At 37.2% G+C, this 17,933-nt stretch overlaps 2 protein-coding genes across 2 annotated transcripts; both read left to right on the top strand.

Annotated features, from left to right (window-relative positions):
- The first annotated feature begins 377 nt into the window (after positions 1-377).
- LOC113430677 (olfactory receptor 5P60-like) lies at positions 378-1,322 on the top strand. Its single transcript, XM_026693099.1, has one exon. It carries the CDS (start codon positions 378-380, stop codon positions 1,320-1,322), a length of 945 nt encoding a protein of 314 aa, XP_026548884.1.
- Positions 1,323-13,178: 11,856 nt separating this feature from the next.
- On the top strand, positions 13,179-14,123 carry LOC113430283 (olfactory receptor 2J2-like). The gene has a single exon (XM_026692739.1). It carries the CDS (start codon positions 13,179-13,181, stop codon positions 14,121-14,123), a length of 945 nt encoding a protein of 314 aa, XP_026548524.1.
- The last annotated feature ends 3,810 nt before the right edge of the window (positions 14,124-17,933 follow it).

Below are 17,933 nucleotides of genomic sequence, written 5' to 3' on the forward strand. Positions count from 1 at the left end.
TACTATACTCTAACCACTGCACCACCAAGGCTCAACCGAGATTCTATTAATGCATTGATTTCTGTCTGGAGGACAAATTGTGTGTGAATCATTCCAACATTCAGGTTTCATAATGGCAATCCTGAGATAGGAGTTGGTTCATTATCTAGGATTATCACAATGTATATCTAGGATATACATTGTGATGATCCATTGATAACGTTTTGGTCCTGTTCTGAACTAATCAAAAGGTAGAATCCAGACAGTTGGATTGGAAATCAAGCATTCTCAGCTGATATTGAGTTATAGTAGATGTACAGATTATTCTTCCTTTTCTCTCTCCGTGTTTTGTATTTAAACTCATTGTCCAACAATTGCTCTGTAGGCAGAATGACAAGATGCATGCTGAGAACTTCACTTCAGAAACAAGGTTCGTTCTCTTAGGACTCTCATCTCATCAAAATCAATGCATTGTGCTATTTGTGGTCTTCCTAACAATGTACTTACTCACAGTTTTGGGTAACCTGCTAATTATCATATTGCTAAACATTGATGCTCAACTGCACACACCTATGTACTTCTTCCTCAGCCATCTTGCAATTCTGGACATAGCGTATGTCACCAGCTCTGTGCCTCAGACAATAGCGCACCTGTTGGCTGGAAATGGAGTGCTTTCCTCAATAGGTTGCATCTTACAGGGAGGCACTGCTCTGAGTTTGGGCAGTACTGAATGCCTGCTCTTGGGAGTCATGGCTTATGATCGCTACTTGGCCATCTGCAGCCCCTTGAGATATGCCTCTGCCATGAACAGAAAGTGCCAACATCTGCTTGCCATCTCCTGCTGGATCATAGGCTTCCTTGTCTCAATGTTCAATGTTATTTGCATCTTTCGTCATTCCTTCTGTGGTCCCAATCTCATTAACCACTTTTTCTGTGAGCTGCATTTTTTGCTAGATCTTACATGTGATGATGTAAAGCGTACCAAAGACATACTTAATGGTTTATCAGCATTTGTAGTTCTGGTTCCCTTTTCGGTTATCTTGTGTTCCTATAGTTGTATCCTCCATTCAATTTTTCAAATGCAGTCAGTTGCAAGACGTTATAAGGTTTTCTCGACCTGTGGCTCCCACCTTGCTGTGGTCATTGTGTTCTATGGAACCATCATCTCTATATACATAATCCTCCAATCACACTTATCTCCTGATAGGAACAAAAAGGTTGCAGTTATGTATCTTGTGGTCACTCCCCTGCTTAACCCTATCATTTACACTTTGCGGAATAAGAATATCCACAGGGCTGTGATCAAGGTGTTGAAAAGAAGGAACTTTGAAGAAAAACCATGAAGATTCATATCCTGTTGAATTCATCTCTTTTGACTCAAAGATTATTTTTTAAATCATTATCAATAGTTCACTGAAATAATTCAGCTTTTTATTTCTGATAAGTTTTTGAAACATCAGACATGATTATCAATTGACTGGGATGCAATTTAACTCTGATTCCTCCAACTTTGTTCAAAGAAAGCCTTGGAATTGAAAGCTATGAAAGCTCAATCTTTTTCAATTACTGAAAAGCTACTGCAGAAGAGGAACTGCATAACCTTTCAGAGATAAGGTAACAAAAGTAGAACAACATTAAGGTAAGAAAAGGTAAGAAAAGTAGAACAACATTAAGAAAAATCTTCAGGCAAATGTTATTAATTTGGTTGAAACACACAATAAAATGACATAGCACTGCAAAGATTGTACCTTTTTCATCACTCAATGCAATATAATAGTAATGGTTTAAAAATTGTAGCTCTACATTGTATCAGCTATAAAAATATTGTACTGCCTAACATATATACCTAATATATGATGAACATGTTGTTTTTTTAAATATAACCCTGGAAAATGCTAAATAGGAATTGCAACAGAAGCTGTTGAATCCTATGTCTAAAATTTGCCAGACAGCCAATATCAGTTTAACCCTGGAAATGAAAAAAAGATAATGACGAAGAAAGTGAGGAAGATTTATAACCAAATCTAACCATACCAAAAATTAACAATACTGTTCTAAATTACAATATAAAACATACAATCACACAATTTTGCTCTGTATGCTCATAGACATATATCTTTGCAATTAAAACCATTGTATGCTCAAAATGTAAGATTTAAATTGGAGCCATCTAAAACTACTTCCTAAAGCTACTTCCTAAAGGCCAAGGTGTTATCGCATCTCACCTTCTTCACTGAAGGATATTTTAGAATTCATCTTCTAAATCTTCTGCTTACTCGTATAAAGAAAATCAGTGTAAAATGTTCTATAGATGGCATTTAGCGCCAGTGAGATTGGCAAAAATATATCCAAATACAAAATTATAGTGTTGGAAATGTAAATAAAAAGATGGAACGTTTTTTCACATGTGGTGGCAATGCCCAAAAGCTAGAAAATATTGGATGAAGATACAAAGATGGTGACAGGAGATAACAGAACACCAAATAGAATTTAAACCTGAAATATTCTTATTGGGAATAATTAAAGAGAAATTTAGCAAGCAAATCCAATACATCATATTGCATATAATAACAGTGACGAGGATAGTTTTTGCACAGGGGTTGGAAATCAGAAAATATACACCATCAGAAGAGATGTTGATACAAAAAATATTAGATTGTGCTGAGATGGACAAACTTACAACAGAACTAAAAGGCAAGGGGGAATCAGAATAGTACACGGTTTGGGATAGATGGTATAAGTGGATAGAACATAAGAATAAGGATTTAATGTATAGGAATAAATGTAAATGTTTTCTGAGGTTCTTGCGGGTATTTGTATGTGGATCTTTGGTTATTCGGGTTTTCTCCCACGTAAGATTGGAAGTATCTAGGCAACGTTTCAATGAAGTCTCATTCATCATCTTCAGGCTTGTGTCTTCAGCTCTGTGCTTCTCAGAGTGATGTGAGCTTGCAGCTGCTTCTTCCTTTTAACTGCTAGTGGGGGTGTGACTTGATTGGGTGGGGGCTTGGCTGTGTTCTGATTGGGAGGGGGTGTGTTCTCATTGGTTGGGGGTTTGGCTGTGTTCTGATTGGTTGGGGGGGTTGGCCGTGTTCTGATTGGCTGGAGGTGTGTTCTGTTCAGGTGGGGGCTTGGTTGTGCTCAGGTTAGTCTTAGTTGCTGGGGGATTTGAGCTGGTGAGCTGTGATCCTGCTGTTTGGCTTCAAGTTCGTGGTCATGCTGCATCTTCATGGTGGGTGTCAGTTTGCTTCATGTATGGCTCGGAGGGGTTTGAAGTGGGTAGTGATGCAGCTGCAGTGCGGCTTCTGGTCCGTGGTCATGTCTCATCTTCTGTGTGGGTGTGAGTCTGCTTTCTACGTCTGCTTTCTACCTCTTCCCTGGTCCAACACCTCAAAGCCACAGGACATGAGATTGACTTTAAAAATACCAGAACTATCGCGAAAACCGAACACTTCAGCAACAGAATAATCAGAGAAGCCATAGAGATAGAAAAACACCCACACAGCATGAATAAATGAGATGACACCTCCCGCCTACCAGCCATTTGGAAACCCGCCCTCATGAACAGATGAGTACCTAACATGAAGAATGACACCAGACCCACACCCACGAGGGCCACACAAGATGCCACCACCACACTTCCACAAGGAGTAAATGAAATCCCTTGCATTGCCTGCCCCACCACATACATTGGACAAACTAACAGAAGAATAAGTGCACACATTGAAGAACATAAGAACTCAATCAAAAAGAAGAACTGACCTCTTCCCTGGTCCAACACCTCAAAGCCACAGGACATGAGATTGACTTTAAAAATACCAGAACTATCGCCAAAACCAAACACTTCAACAACAGAATAATCAGACAAGCCATAGAGATAGAAAAACGCCCACACAGCATGAATAAACGAGATGACACCTCCCGCCTACCAGCCATTTGGAAACCTGCCCTCATGAACAGATGAGTACCTAACATGAAGAATGACACCAGACCCACACCCACGAGGGCCACACAAGATGCCACCACCACACTTCCATGTAGAAAGCAGACTCACACCCACACAGAAGATGAGACACGACCACAGACCAGAAGCCGCACTGCAGCTGCATCACTACCCACTTCAAACCCCTCCGAGCCATACATGAAGCGAACTGACACCCACCATGAAGATGCGGCACGACCACGAACTCAAAGCCAAACAGCAGGATCACAGCTCACCAGCTCAAATCCCCCAGCAACTAAGACTAACCTGAGCACAACCAAGCCCCCACCCAAACAGAACACACCTCCAGCCAATCAGAACACGGCCAACCCCCAACCAATCAGAACACAGCCAAACCCCCAACCAATGAGAACACACCTCCACCCAATCAGAACACAGCCAAGCCCCCACCCAATCAAGTCACACCCCCACTAGCAGTTAAAAGGAAGAAGCAGCTGCAAGCTCACATCACTCTGAGAAGCACAGAGCCGAAGACACAAGCCTGAAGATGATGAATGAGACTTCATTGAAACATTGCCTAGATACTTCCAATCTTACGCGGGAGAAAACCCGAATAACCAAAGATCCACATAAATGTAAATATATCTATTATTGAAGACACAATACTGTTAGCAATATAAATAGAGATGTGTAATTTTTAAAATAAATAAATATTTTTTAAAAAAAATATATATATATTCTGCTTACTGACATTCTTAATCAGGGATCTTCCCAAATTCAGGGAAAGTTTTGTCTTTCCATGAATTGGAAGCAGAACATTGCAAGACAATATGACTGGGGCAGGTAGGCTGGCATATTAAGACATAGACATAGACATAAGACATAAGAATTTATTTGTCATTACACTCGCAAGCGGGTGCAACGAAATGAGGTGCTCTTCCACAAGGTAAAAACTGGACAAACACCACTAAAAAGAAAAAAATTAAACTAAACACAACCAACCATACAATCATCTCTATGCAATTTAAAAATGTAAATACCCCATTACTCTCAGCCATTTAATTCCACAAAAATCTTATGACCCTGCATTCAAACTCAAAACTGCACTTGGATAAAAACTGTTCTTAAATCTGGTCGTCCTTGTTCTTAATACCCTAAATCTCCTTCTCGATGGTAATAGTTCAAAGAGCTGATGTCCCGGATGAGAGGAGTCATTCAATATATTAAGTATCTTCCTCTTACGTCTATTCCTATACAGTTCTTCCAAAGAGGGGAGTGAGCAGCCAATGATGTTTTGGGCCATCTTGATCACCCTCTGAATTGCCTTTTTCTCTGCCACTGTGCAGCTCGAGAACCATACACAGAGACAGTAGGATAATATACTCTCAATTGAACTCCGATAGAAGGTAATCAGTAGACTCTCAGCCAGTTGTTGTTTCCTAAGAATCCTTAGTAAATACAACCGTTGTTGTGCCTTCTTAATTAAAGCAGCGGTGTTTGCACTCCAGGTCAGGTTATTTGTAATGATGGTCCCAAGAAACTTACATTCAACCACCTGTTCCACACGAACTCCCTCTATATACAGTGGCTGAATGTCTGCTCTTTTTTTCCTATAGTCCACTATAACCTCCTTGGTCTTCTTAATATTAAATAGAAGATTATTATTTTTGCACCAGCGGGATAGCTGTAATACCTCATCCCGATATGCAGACTCATCATCCCCAGAAATAAGTCCTACAAGCGTAGTATCGCCTGCAAATTTCATTATCCTATTGTTGGGATGTTTATTTGTGCAATCAGATGAATAGATGGAGAACAGTAGTGGACTAAGGACACAACCTTGTGGAGTGCCAATGCTAAGTGTCTTGACAGTAGAAATATAATCATTCAGTTTAACTCTTTGTGGACGATTTGTTAAAAAGTCCAATATCCATAAACAAATAGAATCTGGAAAATCTAGATCTTTGAGCTTGGCTATTAATCTGTGCGGTATGATGGTATTGAAAGCAGAACTAAAATCTGCGAACAACATTCTTACATAATTCCCCGGTGTTTCCAAATGGGATAAGGCCATGTGAAGCACAGTAATAATTGCATCCTCGGTTGATCTATTTTCTTTGTAAGCAAACTGTAAGCAAATATTAAGGAAAAGGGATGGGAAATTGGAGCACCAATTTCTTCTATCAGCATCTCTGTACTTCATCGAGTTTGCTGAAATGGGAACACTGAGATGGAAGGAGACTTTGAAGTTCTCCTGTCCACTGTTAAAAGCAAGGAAGTCAAAGTATATTTCACTGTGGAAATCCAGTTTGTGTTAATCAATCTATAACAAAGGAGAGTCCATGACTTTCTAGAGCAGAAATTGATTTCCATCCAAGTCTAACAGGAAGAAGAAGTCTTTGGAGATTGAAAAGATGCTGCTGTGTTTCCATGGCTTATTCTATTCTATTCATAATTTCCAAACAGCTTAACCTTTGAAGATGTCCCTTTTCTCAATCCATAGTCTTTAAAAGTCTAATTAAGATTACTTTTTTAATATGCATTATGCAGACTACATTAATCCTAACTTGATCATTAGGTGGGAAGGAGTCCTTTGACTAACATAATGTATATGCAACAAACAATATAATGTTATTTTGTGCATTGTAACTATTGGAATTTGAATTCTTTATTATCATTGTACATATATACACAGTATACATACAATGAAATTTACATAACATCCAGAGACCAGACCAACACGTGCACGTACTTGACAATCCCCAAACACCCCCCCACACCTGCCAAAATACCCCACCCCCTAAAAACATACAAGCATCCGCACAACAGACCAAGTAATACTGTCCAATAGCTTATGGTGGTTCTTAAATTCATTGTTAAGTGCAATTATAGCTCTGGGATAAAAATCTGTTCAGAAAACTTGTGTTTTGAGTTTTAATTGTTCTGTATCTTCTGCCAGAAGACAACGGTTCACAAATATTGTAAGTAGGATGGGAAGAGTCTCTGAGAATGTTGTGCAACTTCCTCAAACAGCGAGATGCAAAGATGTCATCCAGGGCTGGTAGCTGGAGCCTGATGATATTCTGGGCAGTTTTAATTATTCTCTGTAGAGCATTTTTGTCCACTACAGAGCTGCTCCCATACCATGCAAGAATGCCATATGTCAGGACACTATCAATGGTGCTGTGGTAGTAGGACAGAAGTAAATGCTGAGATAGATTTATCTTCCTGAGCATTCTCAGAAAGTACAGCTCCTTCTGTGCCTTCTTCATAAGCATATTAGCATTCAAGTCCATGAGAAGTCCTTAGAGATATAAGTGCCCAGAAATTTAAAACTACCAACCCTCTCCACCTCCTTGCCATTTATGTACAGTGGTAAATGTACATCTCTCTTCCTCCTGAAGTCAATTATAAGTTCTTTAGGGTTTTTTTGTGTTAAGTGTAAGATTATTTTCTTTACATCACAGTATCAGCCCTTGTACTTCCTTTCTATAAGCAGACTCATTGTTCTTATTAATGAGCTCCACACTGTCGTGTCCTCCACAAATTTAATAATTGCATTGATATTATACAATGGGGTGCAGTCATGTTTGTACAAAGAATAAAAGAAGGAGTGACTTCCGGTTTGTTCCTCATTGGAGTTGGAGCAGAATCTGCATTCGTGTATGGTTTTGCCCAAGCTCACTTGCTGGAGGGTCTCAATCAGGACTGGAGCCACCCTGTAGGGGTGGTGAAGAAGGGGGAAAATTCCTGGAGGGTCGAGCAATTCCTGTCCCTGACAGGAAAATCTCTCTCAAAGGCAAGCTGCAGCGGTAGTCCTAAAATGGCCACCACGAAAACAAAGAACCTTCCAGGAAACTAAGTTTTGTGCTGGAGCAGAGAAGCAGTGAGTAGAGTGTGAACCAGGCAAATGACATCACTTTTGAGGTGCCCCAGTATTAAAAATAAAGGGTTATTTTGGAGGAAAGTGTGTGGAAGAGGTGAGCAGAGAAAGTGAGAAAGAAATTGGATTTTATAAAACTTGGATTGGATTACTGTATCGGACTAATTTGGAGGAGAAATTTAAAGGAAAATACTTTAACACAACAAAGGTTTAGAAATTAAACTGGGTATATATTGAACTGTGGGCACTCAAAGGGAATAATTAAATTCTGGAACTGAGTGTGTTGAAAAGAAAAGAAATAATAGCTAATGATTGAAATTAGCGAACTTAATAAAATATTATATTCAACAAAGAAAGTTAAAGATAAAAAGATTCAAGAGTGGCACCTGATGGTACAGGAAAACTTCAGTACATTTTTTTAAAAAAGTGTCTGGTCTTTTTGAGAGTTTGGAATTTGGAACTTAAAAGAAAATTAAAGGAACTTTATTATTGTCATAGAATTTGGGAAACAGTTGGGAAAGGGCCAATTAGAAGACCTGGAATAAAGACTCAAGAGTATGAATTGTTGAAAATAAACCCAAAAGATATTGGCTGAAATAATATACTGGACTTTAGGATTGAATATATCCATCAAAGAAGAGTATTTTAGCTATTAAAGAAGAGGAAAGGAAAAGAAAAAACCGAGAAGATATAATGGAGGAGCTATTCATTGATATAAGACTGGATTTACAAGACACAAGATTGGATTTGCAAGATATAAGGGACATGACAAAAATTAAACTTGAAATGTGCAATTGCGTACTAGAGAAATTAGAAATGGTAATTCAGCATACACAAGAACACAATAAACCAGAGGGGGAGGAGTTCTGTAAAGAAGAAGCCAACTTAGAAGGACAAAAAGAACAATTATTTAAGCAAGGGGAAAGGGAATTAGAATTAAAAATTTGTGGTCTGATGGGGTGATAAAAGGGAGAATGGTTCGAAAAATGGTTAAAGAGAGAGGGAAAAAGCAGAAAAAGGTAGGGCAAAAGAAAAATCAAAAGAGGGACCAAGAAAAGTTTAATAATTGGAATGAGAAATGGAGGGGAATAAGAATGGGAAAAAAGGGAATTAAGAGAAAGGTTCAGAAAACAAAGAGGAATAGGAAACAAACAAGGATGAAAAGAAAGTACATTGTCCAAAGAGTGAGAGATAATGGGTGGGGGGAAAAAAGGATAAGGAAGGAAATTCCACAAGGTAATATGTTGTGATGTATAAGAATATATTGAAAATAGTATTTTATAATGTATAGATGATTTATAAGGTGTGTGTTTTATACTAGATAGGGAGATTGATATTAAAATAGAATGAAGGTGGTTAGCTCAAATTATTAATTAGAGGGGACAATTATATTTACAGATAGGTATTGATAAAATAACAAATGTGACAGAAAAATAATAATATGAGAAATGACAATAGAAAGGAGATGAGAATTTTGGATAACATTGTAAAATAAGACATGAGAATATACTAAGAAAAATGGAAGGAGATATAACAGGAATTGGAATTAAATAAATGAATATAGAGTTGAGATGAGAATTTTAGATAACATTGTAAAATAAGATATGAGAACATGAATTGAGATTGGATAAGATAAGCTTAATATTTAATAATAATAAGGATGAGGCAATATGAAATCGAACAAATACAATTAATGGGTGACTATGGTCATGTTTTTATTGAGATGTGAAACCTGGAACCACACTGCTTGCCAAATGAGAATTTTTTATTATAAAAATAAAATAAAAATTGTGAGAAAATGAAAAATGGAATTACAAGGTATGTCTAATAGATATGGTGGTAGGCATTTGGAGAAAATTTTGAAAGGTTGAAAATAAACATTGAAGAATTATGAATTAATGTGAATATATGCAATGAGAGATGTATGATATATTGATGCCACACTGTTAATGTATTGTTGTTATATGTATATTGAAATTAAAAAAATTGGAAAAGAAAAGAATAAAAGAAGGGGTTTAGCACACAACCCTGGGGGGCTCCTGTGCTTAGCATCAGAGCAGAAGAATGGTGAGATCCCATCCTTACTGACTGTGGCATATCTGTCAGAAAATCCTTTATCCACAAACAAATTTTCTGATTTATACCCAAACTGGACATTTTAAGAAACAACCTGTTGGGTAGAATGGTGTTAAAGGCAGAGTTATAATCCACAAATAACAGCCTTGCATATGTTCCCTGTTGTTTCAAATAATTCAATACAGTATGGACAACAATAGACAGAGCATCATCAGTTGATCTGTTACTCTTATATGCAAATTGGCATGAGTACAAAGTAGATGGAAGACTAGCCTTAATGTAGTTCAACATCAGTCTCTCAAAACATTTCATGACAACAGATGTTAAAGTTACTGATCTATAATCATTGAGAGATACTACTACTGTATGCTTAGGGATCTTCAGGCAGGTAGGGATAGAGCACTGTGACAGGGAAAGATTGAAAATAACTGTGAACACTCCAGCTAACTCTGCAGTGCTGTCTCTAACAACTCATCCCAAGATTCCATCTGGCCCAGCTGCCTTCTGGGTGTTAATATTCTGGAAAGCGATTCTCACATCACAAATCTGCAGTAGAAGTGGTTGTCTGTCAATGGTAGATGTTAGTAGTGTATTATCAGTGGTAGATACTGGAATGATGGTCGTTCCTGTTTCCACCTCAAAATGGCCGAAGAATTGATTTAGCTGCTCAGCCAAAGAATCACTACTGCTAGACAAATTATTTTTGTTGCTCTGCTCTATAATTTGTTGCAGACCTTGCCATACCCGATGAGAGTCTAAGCTCTCAAAATGATGTTCAATCCTCCATCTGTACGTAGCTTGAATGTCCCTGATGCCCTTTTTCAATTTAGCTCTTGCCTCTCTGTACTGTAGTGCATCATCAGAATGGAAAGCAGCATTTATAGCTCTTAATAAGAGACACACTTCTCTATTTATCCAGGGCTTGTTGTTAAAAAACATCCGTACTTGTCTGGTGGTACTGACAACATCAATGCAGTGAGTAGCATAAGTGAGTCCTTCCCCAGATCCTTGAACCCTTAATGTGTCATTCCCTAGGGAATGCAGCCATTGTGGTGAGAGTCTTGTAACATGATTGTATAGCAATAAAGTTTTGTTTGAGACTCTTCCCAAGTAGATCTGGTTGATTTCACCTGACAATGATAGAGGATTTTTTTTTCCTGAAGGGCATCTCATGAAAATGGAAAATACCATCTTAGTGTGACTGAACATATAATAACACACATATATTTTTCCTCCTATTTAGTCCACATTACCAGGACAATCATTCTAAACTGTCATACTTGATTTAGGTAAATATAGTATAAGAAGTCCAACATATTTCCATATTTGTTTTGCCCTCTTAATTAATATTATTAATTTTGAATTTTAAAAAAATGTCATCATCCATATGTACTTGGAAACCAGCTCATAGCAATTCCAAAGATTTAACATACGTTGATTAGGTGAAAATTTAAACCCCAAAACATTAATTAAACAGTTTAAAGGAGGAGCAAAACATTTATAATGATTTACTGAAGAGTATCAAGGGGAAATGAATAATTTCCATTAAATGGGTCTCTGGTTGATAAAAGCTCTCCTTTTATTAAAGAAGGAAAATAACATGTTCCCACTTCTCTTCAGGTCCTGAATAATTGCTTCATTAAGGTAAAATATGCTTCAAGTTGAACTCTGTTCCTATGGATTTAACTGACACAGTTTGGCTGCCAATCAAAGATTATGTGTCTCACGATCTCCCTCTTTCTTAATTTCTCTCTCTTTGTCTCTGTCTTTCTCTCTGTCTCTCTTCATTTGTCCCTCTCATTCTTTTTGTTCAAGATTTCTTTGACTTCCTAGTCCAGTCATGGCATCATTTCTGTTAGGTTACCAGGAAATTACATTTCATGTAGAGCAGCAAAAAGCTTCCCAAAGCAAGTTGTGTGGTGGCTACTCATACAATTCCCAATGAATGATCCCTATCTCAATAGAAACAAATCTTATCATTTCAAAACTCCCTGAGATATTGTTGTATTCATGCATAATAGTAGGCTCTGTCAAATAGATCTTAGACATTTACGATCCGTAAAGGGTCATAAGACAATCTAAGAAATGCATAAATAACAATCTACTTAGTTTATAAAGTAAGGGAACTCTTCAAAATATATTGAGAACTTTGAAAGGATTGGTATGAGTTAGCAGTTTATAAGTTTCTATGTTATTGGTAACTTTGATTGAAGAGGATCTTGACTGCATTCTTTCCTAATGGACAAAGGACTTCTTACAAAGCTACTTAAAAACATACAGCATATTCATTCTGTGGAGGTTATAGATAAAGGAATCTAGTATGTCATATCACCCCTTACTGTGCTTCCATCTGATGTTGTTGTTTTTTTTTTGTTTTTTTTTGCTATAACTAATCTATAGCCCTCCTACAGGTATTAGGCAGAAATTCCAGATAGCTATATGAATACTATTTAGACTTCTATACTGCTTCATAGTGCCTTTCAGCCCTCTCTAAAGGGTTTACAGAGTCAGCATATTGCCCCCAATAATTTTGGATCCTCATTTTACCCACCATGGAAGGATGGAAGGCTGAGTCAACCTTGTGCCTGTGGGTATTTGAACTGCCAAATTGCAGGCAGCCAATATTCAGCCGAAGTAGCCTACAGTACTATACTCTAACCACTGCGCCATCAAGATTCTATTAATGCATTGATTTCTGTCTGGAAGATAAATTGTGTGTGAATCATTCCAACATTCAGGTTTCATAATGGCAATCCTGAGATAGGAGTTGATTCATTATCTAGGAAATATAGCACATTTTGATAATCCATTGATAATGTTTTGGTCCTGTTCTGAACTAATCAAAAGGTAGAATCCAGACAGTTGGATTGGAAATCAAGCATTCTCAGCTGATATTGAGTTATAGTGGATGTACAGATTGTTCTTCCTTTTCTCTATCTGTGTTTTGTATTTAAACTCATTGTCCAACAATTGCTCTGTAGGCAGAATTCCAGATTCTATTAATGCATTGATTTATGTCTAGAGGATAAATTGTATGTGATCATTCCAACATTAATGTTTCATAATGGCAATCCTTGATTCATTATCTGGGAAATAAGCATATTATGATAATCCATTGATAATGTCTTTGGTACTATCTGAACTAATCAAAAGCTAGAATCCAGATAGATGCATTGGAAATCAAGATTTCTCAGTGATATTGTGTTATAGTGGATGTACATATTCCTCTTCCCTGTTCATATTTTGCGCTGAAAGTCATTGTGCACCATATCTCTGCTCTGTAGGCAGAATACAAAGATGACCACTGAGAACTTCACTTCAGAAACAGGGTTCGTTCTCTTAGGACTCACATCTCATCAAAATCAATGCATTGTGCTATTTGTGGTCTTCCTAACAATGTACTTGCTCACAGTTTTGGGTAACCTGCTGATCATCATATTGGTACACATTGATGCTCAACTGCACACACCTATGTATTTCTTCCTCAGCCATCTTGCAAGCCTGGACATAGTGTATGTCACCAGCTCTTTGCCTCAGACTTTAGTCCACCTCTTGGCTGGAAATGGAGTCCTTTCCTTGACAAGTTGCATGCTGCAGGGTTACAGTGGATTGCTCACAGGCAGTACTGAATGTTTATTGTTGGGTGTCATGGCTTATGATCGTTATTTTGCCATATGCAACCCTTTGAGATATGTCTCTGCCATGAACAGGAAGCACCAGCATCTTCTTGCAACATCCTGCTGGGTCATAGGTGGTGTCTTCTCAATGGTCAATGTTATGTGCATCTTTCGTCATTCCTTCTGTGGTCCCAATCACATTAACCATTTTATGTGTGAGCTGCGTTTTTTGCTAGATCTTTCATGTGATGATGTAAAACTAACCAAAGTCATACTTAATAGTCTATCAGCATTTATGATTCTGATCCCTTTATCAGTTATCTTGTGTTCCTATAGTTGCATCCTGTATGTAGTTTTTCAAATGCAGTCAATTGCGGGTTGTTATAAGGTTTTATCCACCTGTGGCTCCCATCTTGCTGTGGTCACCTTGTTCTATGGAACTGTCATCTCTATATACATAGCTCCCCATTCCAGCTCATCTCCTGATAAGAACAAAAAGATTGCAATTCTGTATCTTGTGGTCACTCCCCTGCTTAACCCCATCATTTACACTTTGCGGAATAAGAATGTCCACAGAGCTGTAATCAAGGTGCTGAAAAGAAGGAACTTTGAAGGAAAACCATGAAGATTCTTAATCCTGTTGAATTCATCTCTTTTGACTCAAAGCCTCTTCCTGCCTCTTCCGTCATTATCAATATTTCACCAAAATGATCCAGCTGTTTATTTCTGAGAAGTTTCAGAAACATCAGACATGATTCTCAATTGACTGGAATGCAATTTAAATCTTATTCTTCTAGCTTTGTTCAAAGAAAGGCTTGGAACAAAAAGCTACAAAAGCTCAATCTTTTTCAATTATTGAAAAGGTACTGCAGAAAAGGAACTGCATAACCATTCATGCTCTGAAAAGGTAAGAAAAGTGGAACATTAAGAGAAATTTTTAGGCAAATGTTCTTAATTTGCTTGAAACTCACAATAAAATGACATAACGGTGCATAGATTGTACTTTTTTCATCACTCAATGCAATCTAATACTAATATAATGGTTTAAAACTAAGTCTACATTTATTCAACTACAGTAATGTTTGTACTGTTAAATATGATAAAAATGTTGTTTGTGAAAGAAATCCCTGGGAAATTCTAAATAGGAGTTACAATAGAAGCAAGGAACCTATGTCTAAAATTTGGTAGATAGCCAAAAATTAGACAAAGAAGGTGAGCTAGAATTATAACCAATTTCTTCCCCCCCCCCCAAATTTTATAACATTTTATTAGATTATAGAATAAAATACAAAAGGAAATAGTAGGGCACAGTGGGAAGGGGAAGAAGAAACAAAAGTGAGGACGGGAGGGAGAAAAGACAAAAAATCCATTGATCTCTGGCTCCCTCTTTTGCAGTACAATAAAGCATTACCATCAAACCTTGACTTTTTACTTTTCCATAATAGTATAAACTAGCCATTTCTATTACAAGAAATGAATCAAGTCAGTAAAACCCAACATCAAAGTTTCATTTTTTTCCCCACCTCAAGCAGAAAGTCCAGAAATGGTCTCCATATTGCAACAAAAGTGTTTCTATTCTTTACTTTGATCAAAATGGTGGAAATCTAAATGTCCTTCCATTTGTTTACATACAGTACTCTTGCCATCAACCTATATAAGATCAGAGTATGATTGTGTTTTTTTTCTTTATTTCTTGTTTTAAAAAATACTTGATTTTGACTATATGTTGGACAAAGACCACTATATTTTAAAATGATATTTATTTTATATAAAAGCAAACTTATTAAAAGGATCTAACAAGTCAAGATACCAGTAACATTTGTACATACTCTAGTAAACCTAAAAAAATAGTGGCCTATTATGTTTTGCAAAAAAAAGTTATTTATTCCCAAATTGAATTAAAGGTAACTTTTCTGGTAGATCACGTAAAATAATTTATCTTTCTTTGTTTCAGATGACAGGAATTTTGGCAAGGAACAACTCTTGTATATAAATCTTTGGAAATGTGCTATGAACACTTAGACAAGAGATCAGAATGTTATTTGCATCTGCCAATTTAATTGACAATATTGATATCTGTGACAAATGATTTTTTAATTTCAAAATCTACAATTAAAAGGTCTCAAATAATACTGAGAAAATGTTGTCTGGCTAGAATTTTCCTGGCTAGTATATTAACTAAAACTGGAATTCCATGACCCTTTAAAGAGCCAATTAAGCAACTCCTCTTGCACTTCAACAACAGGGATTAACTAAAAAGCACCAGGTAGAATGTTCCTCCAACCAGGGGTGGGATTCTACCTGGTCGGACCGGTTATATAGAACCAGTTGTTATGATTCTGCCCAGTTCAGAGAACTGGCAAATTGCATCACTGGCTAGCCCCTCTGCTCCCCACCCACTCACTCCTTACCTGGCATGTGCACCATCACACTTGCCTGCTAAGTTGTTATTTTTCCTTTTTGTTTTTTTAATCATCAGCTGTTCTGCTGTGCTGGGAGATTTAGATTAGCTAGAAAGCAGGAAATAGTTGGATTTCTTGCTTTCTAACTAACCTAAAAGCAGAGCTGAACCTTCCTTAGGACTGAAGCTTCTATTTTTTAGTGTAGATTTAGGTAGCAGATTGCAGACAGATAGATCTCTAAGTGAATCTGTGATTCTGTGAGCAACTCAATCTGCCTGCCTGCTTTGCCTGATTTTGGGTAAAAGCTGCTTTTTTAAAATAAAAAATTAACTATTTACATAAATATTTACAATATTTACAAACAAACCATGCCCAGCCAATCACGTGACTACCAGGCCACACCCAGTCACTAAGCCACACCCACCCAGTCATGTGACTACCAAGCCACACCCACAAATTAGGCCATGCCCACAGAACCGGTTGTTAAGAAATTTGAATCCCACCTCTGCCTCCAACCCCTTCTAATCAACCCTCTGAAGAGTAGAATGTGTCAGAATAAGGACTAATAGGCATTAACTTCCTATTTCTTAGGGATATCTCTTTCTCCATGGCTTATTATTTATTCTGGAACATCTAATAATTATTCATCAAAGGTACTCCAGATGTCTTGCCTTCCATAAGTGAGTTCATCAAGCTCTAATCGTTGTGATGGAATCTCCAGCTAGACAGGAAGGAAAGGTTAAGAGGGGCCCAAGTTTAGAGTTGTTGCACTGCAGTGAGCAGCACAAGAAAGTCTTCCCCCAGAATCCTTGAACCCTTAATGTGTCATTCCCAAGGGAATGCAGCCATTGTGGTGAGAGTCTTCTAACATGTATAACAATAAAGTTTCAGTTTGAGACTCTTCACAAGTAGCTCTGGTTGCTTCCACCTGGCAATCATGGATAATTTTTTTTTCTGAGGGACACCTCATGAAAATGGAAAAAAATAATCTTAGTGTGATTGAACATTTAGTAATGGTCATATATTTTCCCTCCTATTTAGTCCACATTACTAGGACAATCATTCTAAATCATCATATTTGATTTAGGTAAATATAGTATCAGAAGCACATTCTCCTCAGAAGTCTGCATTCTCCTCAGAAGTCTGCATTCTCCTCATAATTAGTGTTATCAATTTTGAATTTCAAAAAATTTTCATCATCCATTTTTACTTGGGAACCAGCTCGTGGCAACCCCAAAGATTTAACCCAAATTGATTAGGGGAAGATTTATTGTCTTTAAACCCCATAATATTAATTAAGTGGTTTAAAGAAGGAGCAAAACATTTGTAATGATTTACTGAAGAGGATCAAAGGAAAATGAATAATTTCCATTAAGTGGGTCTCTAGTTGATAAAAGCTCCCCTTATATTAACGAAGGAAAATAACATGTTATAAATTCTCTTCAGGTCCTGAATAATTGCTTCATTAAGGTAAAGTATGTTTTAAGTTGAACTCTGTTCGTGTGGATTTAACTGCTTTGTTGGCAATCAAAGGCAATCTCTCTCCCCGGCCTTCTCCCTCTCTCTCTCCATTCATTCCTCTCTCTCTCTTCAGGATGTTCCTTTGACTTCCTAGTCCAGCTATGACACCATTTCTATTAGATTACCAAGAAACTACATCTCAGGTAGAGCAGCAAAATGTTCCAAAAGCAAATCATGGAGTAGCTGCTCATACAATTCCTACTGAATGATGCCTACCTAAATATAAACAAATATTATCATTTCAGAACCCATTAAGATATTGTCACCATAATTCACACATGATAGTAGGGTCTATCGAACAGACCTTCAATATCTACGTCCCTGTAAGGTAACAAGACAATATAAGTAATGTATAAATAACAATCTACTTGGTATACAATACAAAGGAACTGCTCAAAAGACTTTGAGAACTGTTCAAAAGATTTTGATTGGTATGAGTTATCAGTTTCTATATTATTGGTAATTTTGAATGAAGAAGATCCTGCCTGCATTCTTTCCCAAAGGACAAAGGA

Source organism: Notechis scutatus, chromosome Z (genome assembly GCF_049901735.1).
Source record: "Notechis scutatus isolate UNSWTSFEM ecotype Mainland chromosome Z, rNotScu1.2, whole genome shotgun sequence".
In the NCBI taxonomy this organism is placed as follows: Eukaryota; Metazoa; Chordata; class Lepidosauria; order Squamata; family Elapidae; genus Notechis; species Notechis scutatus.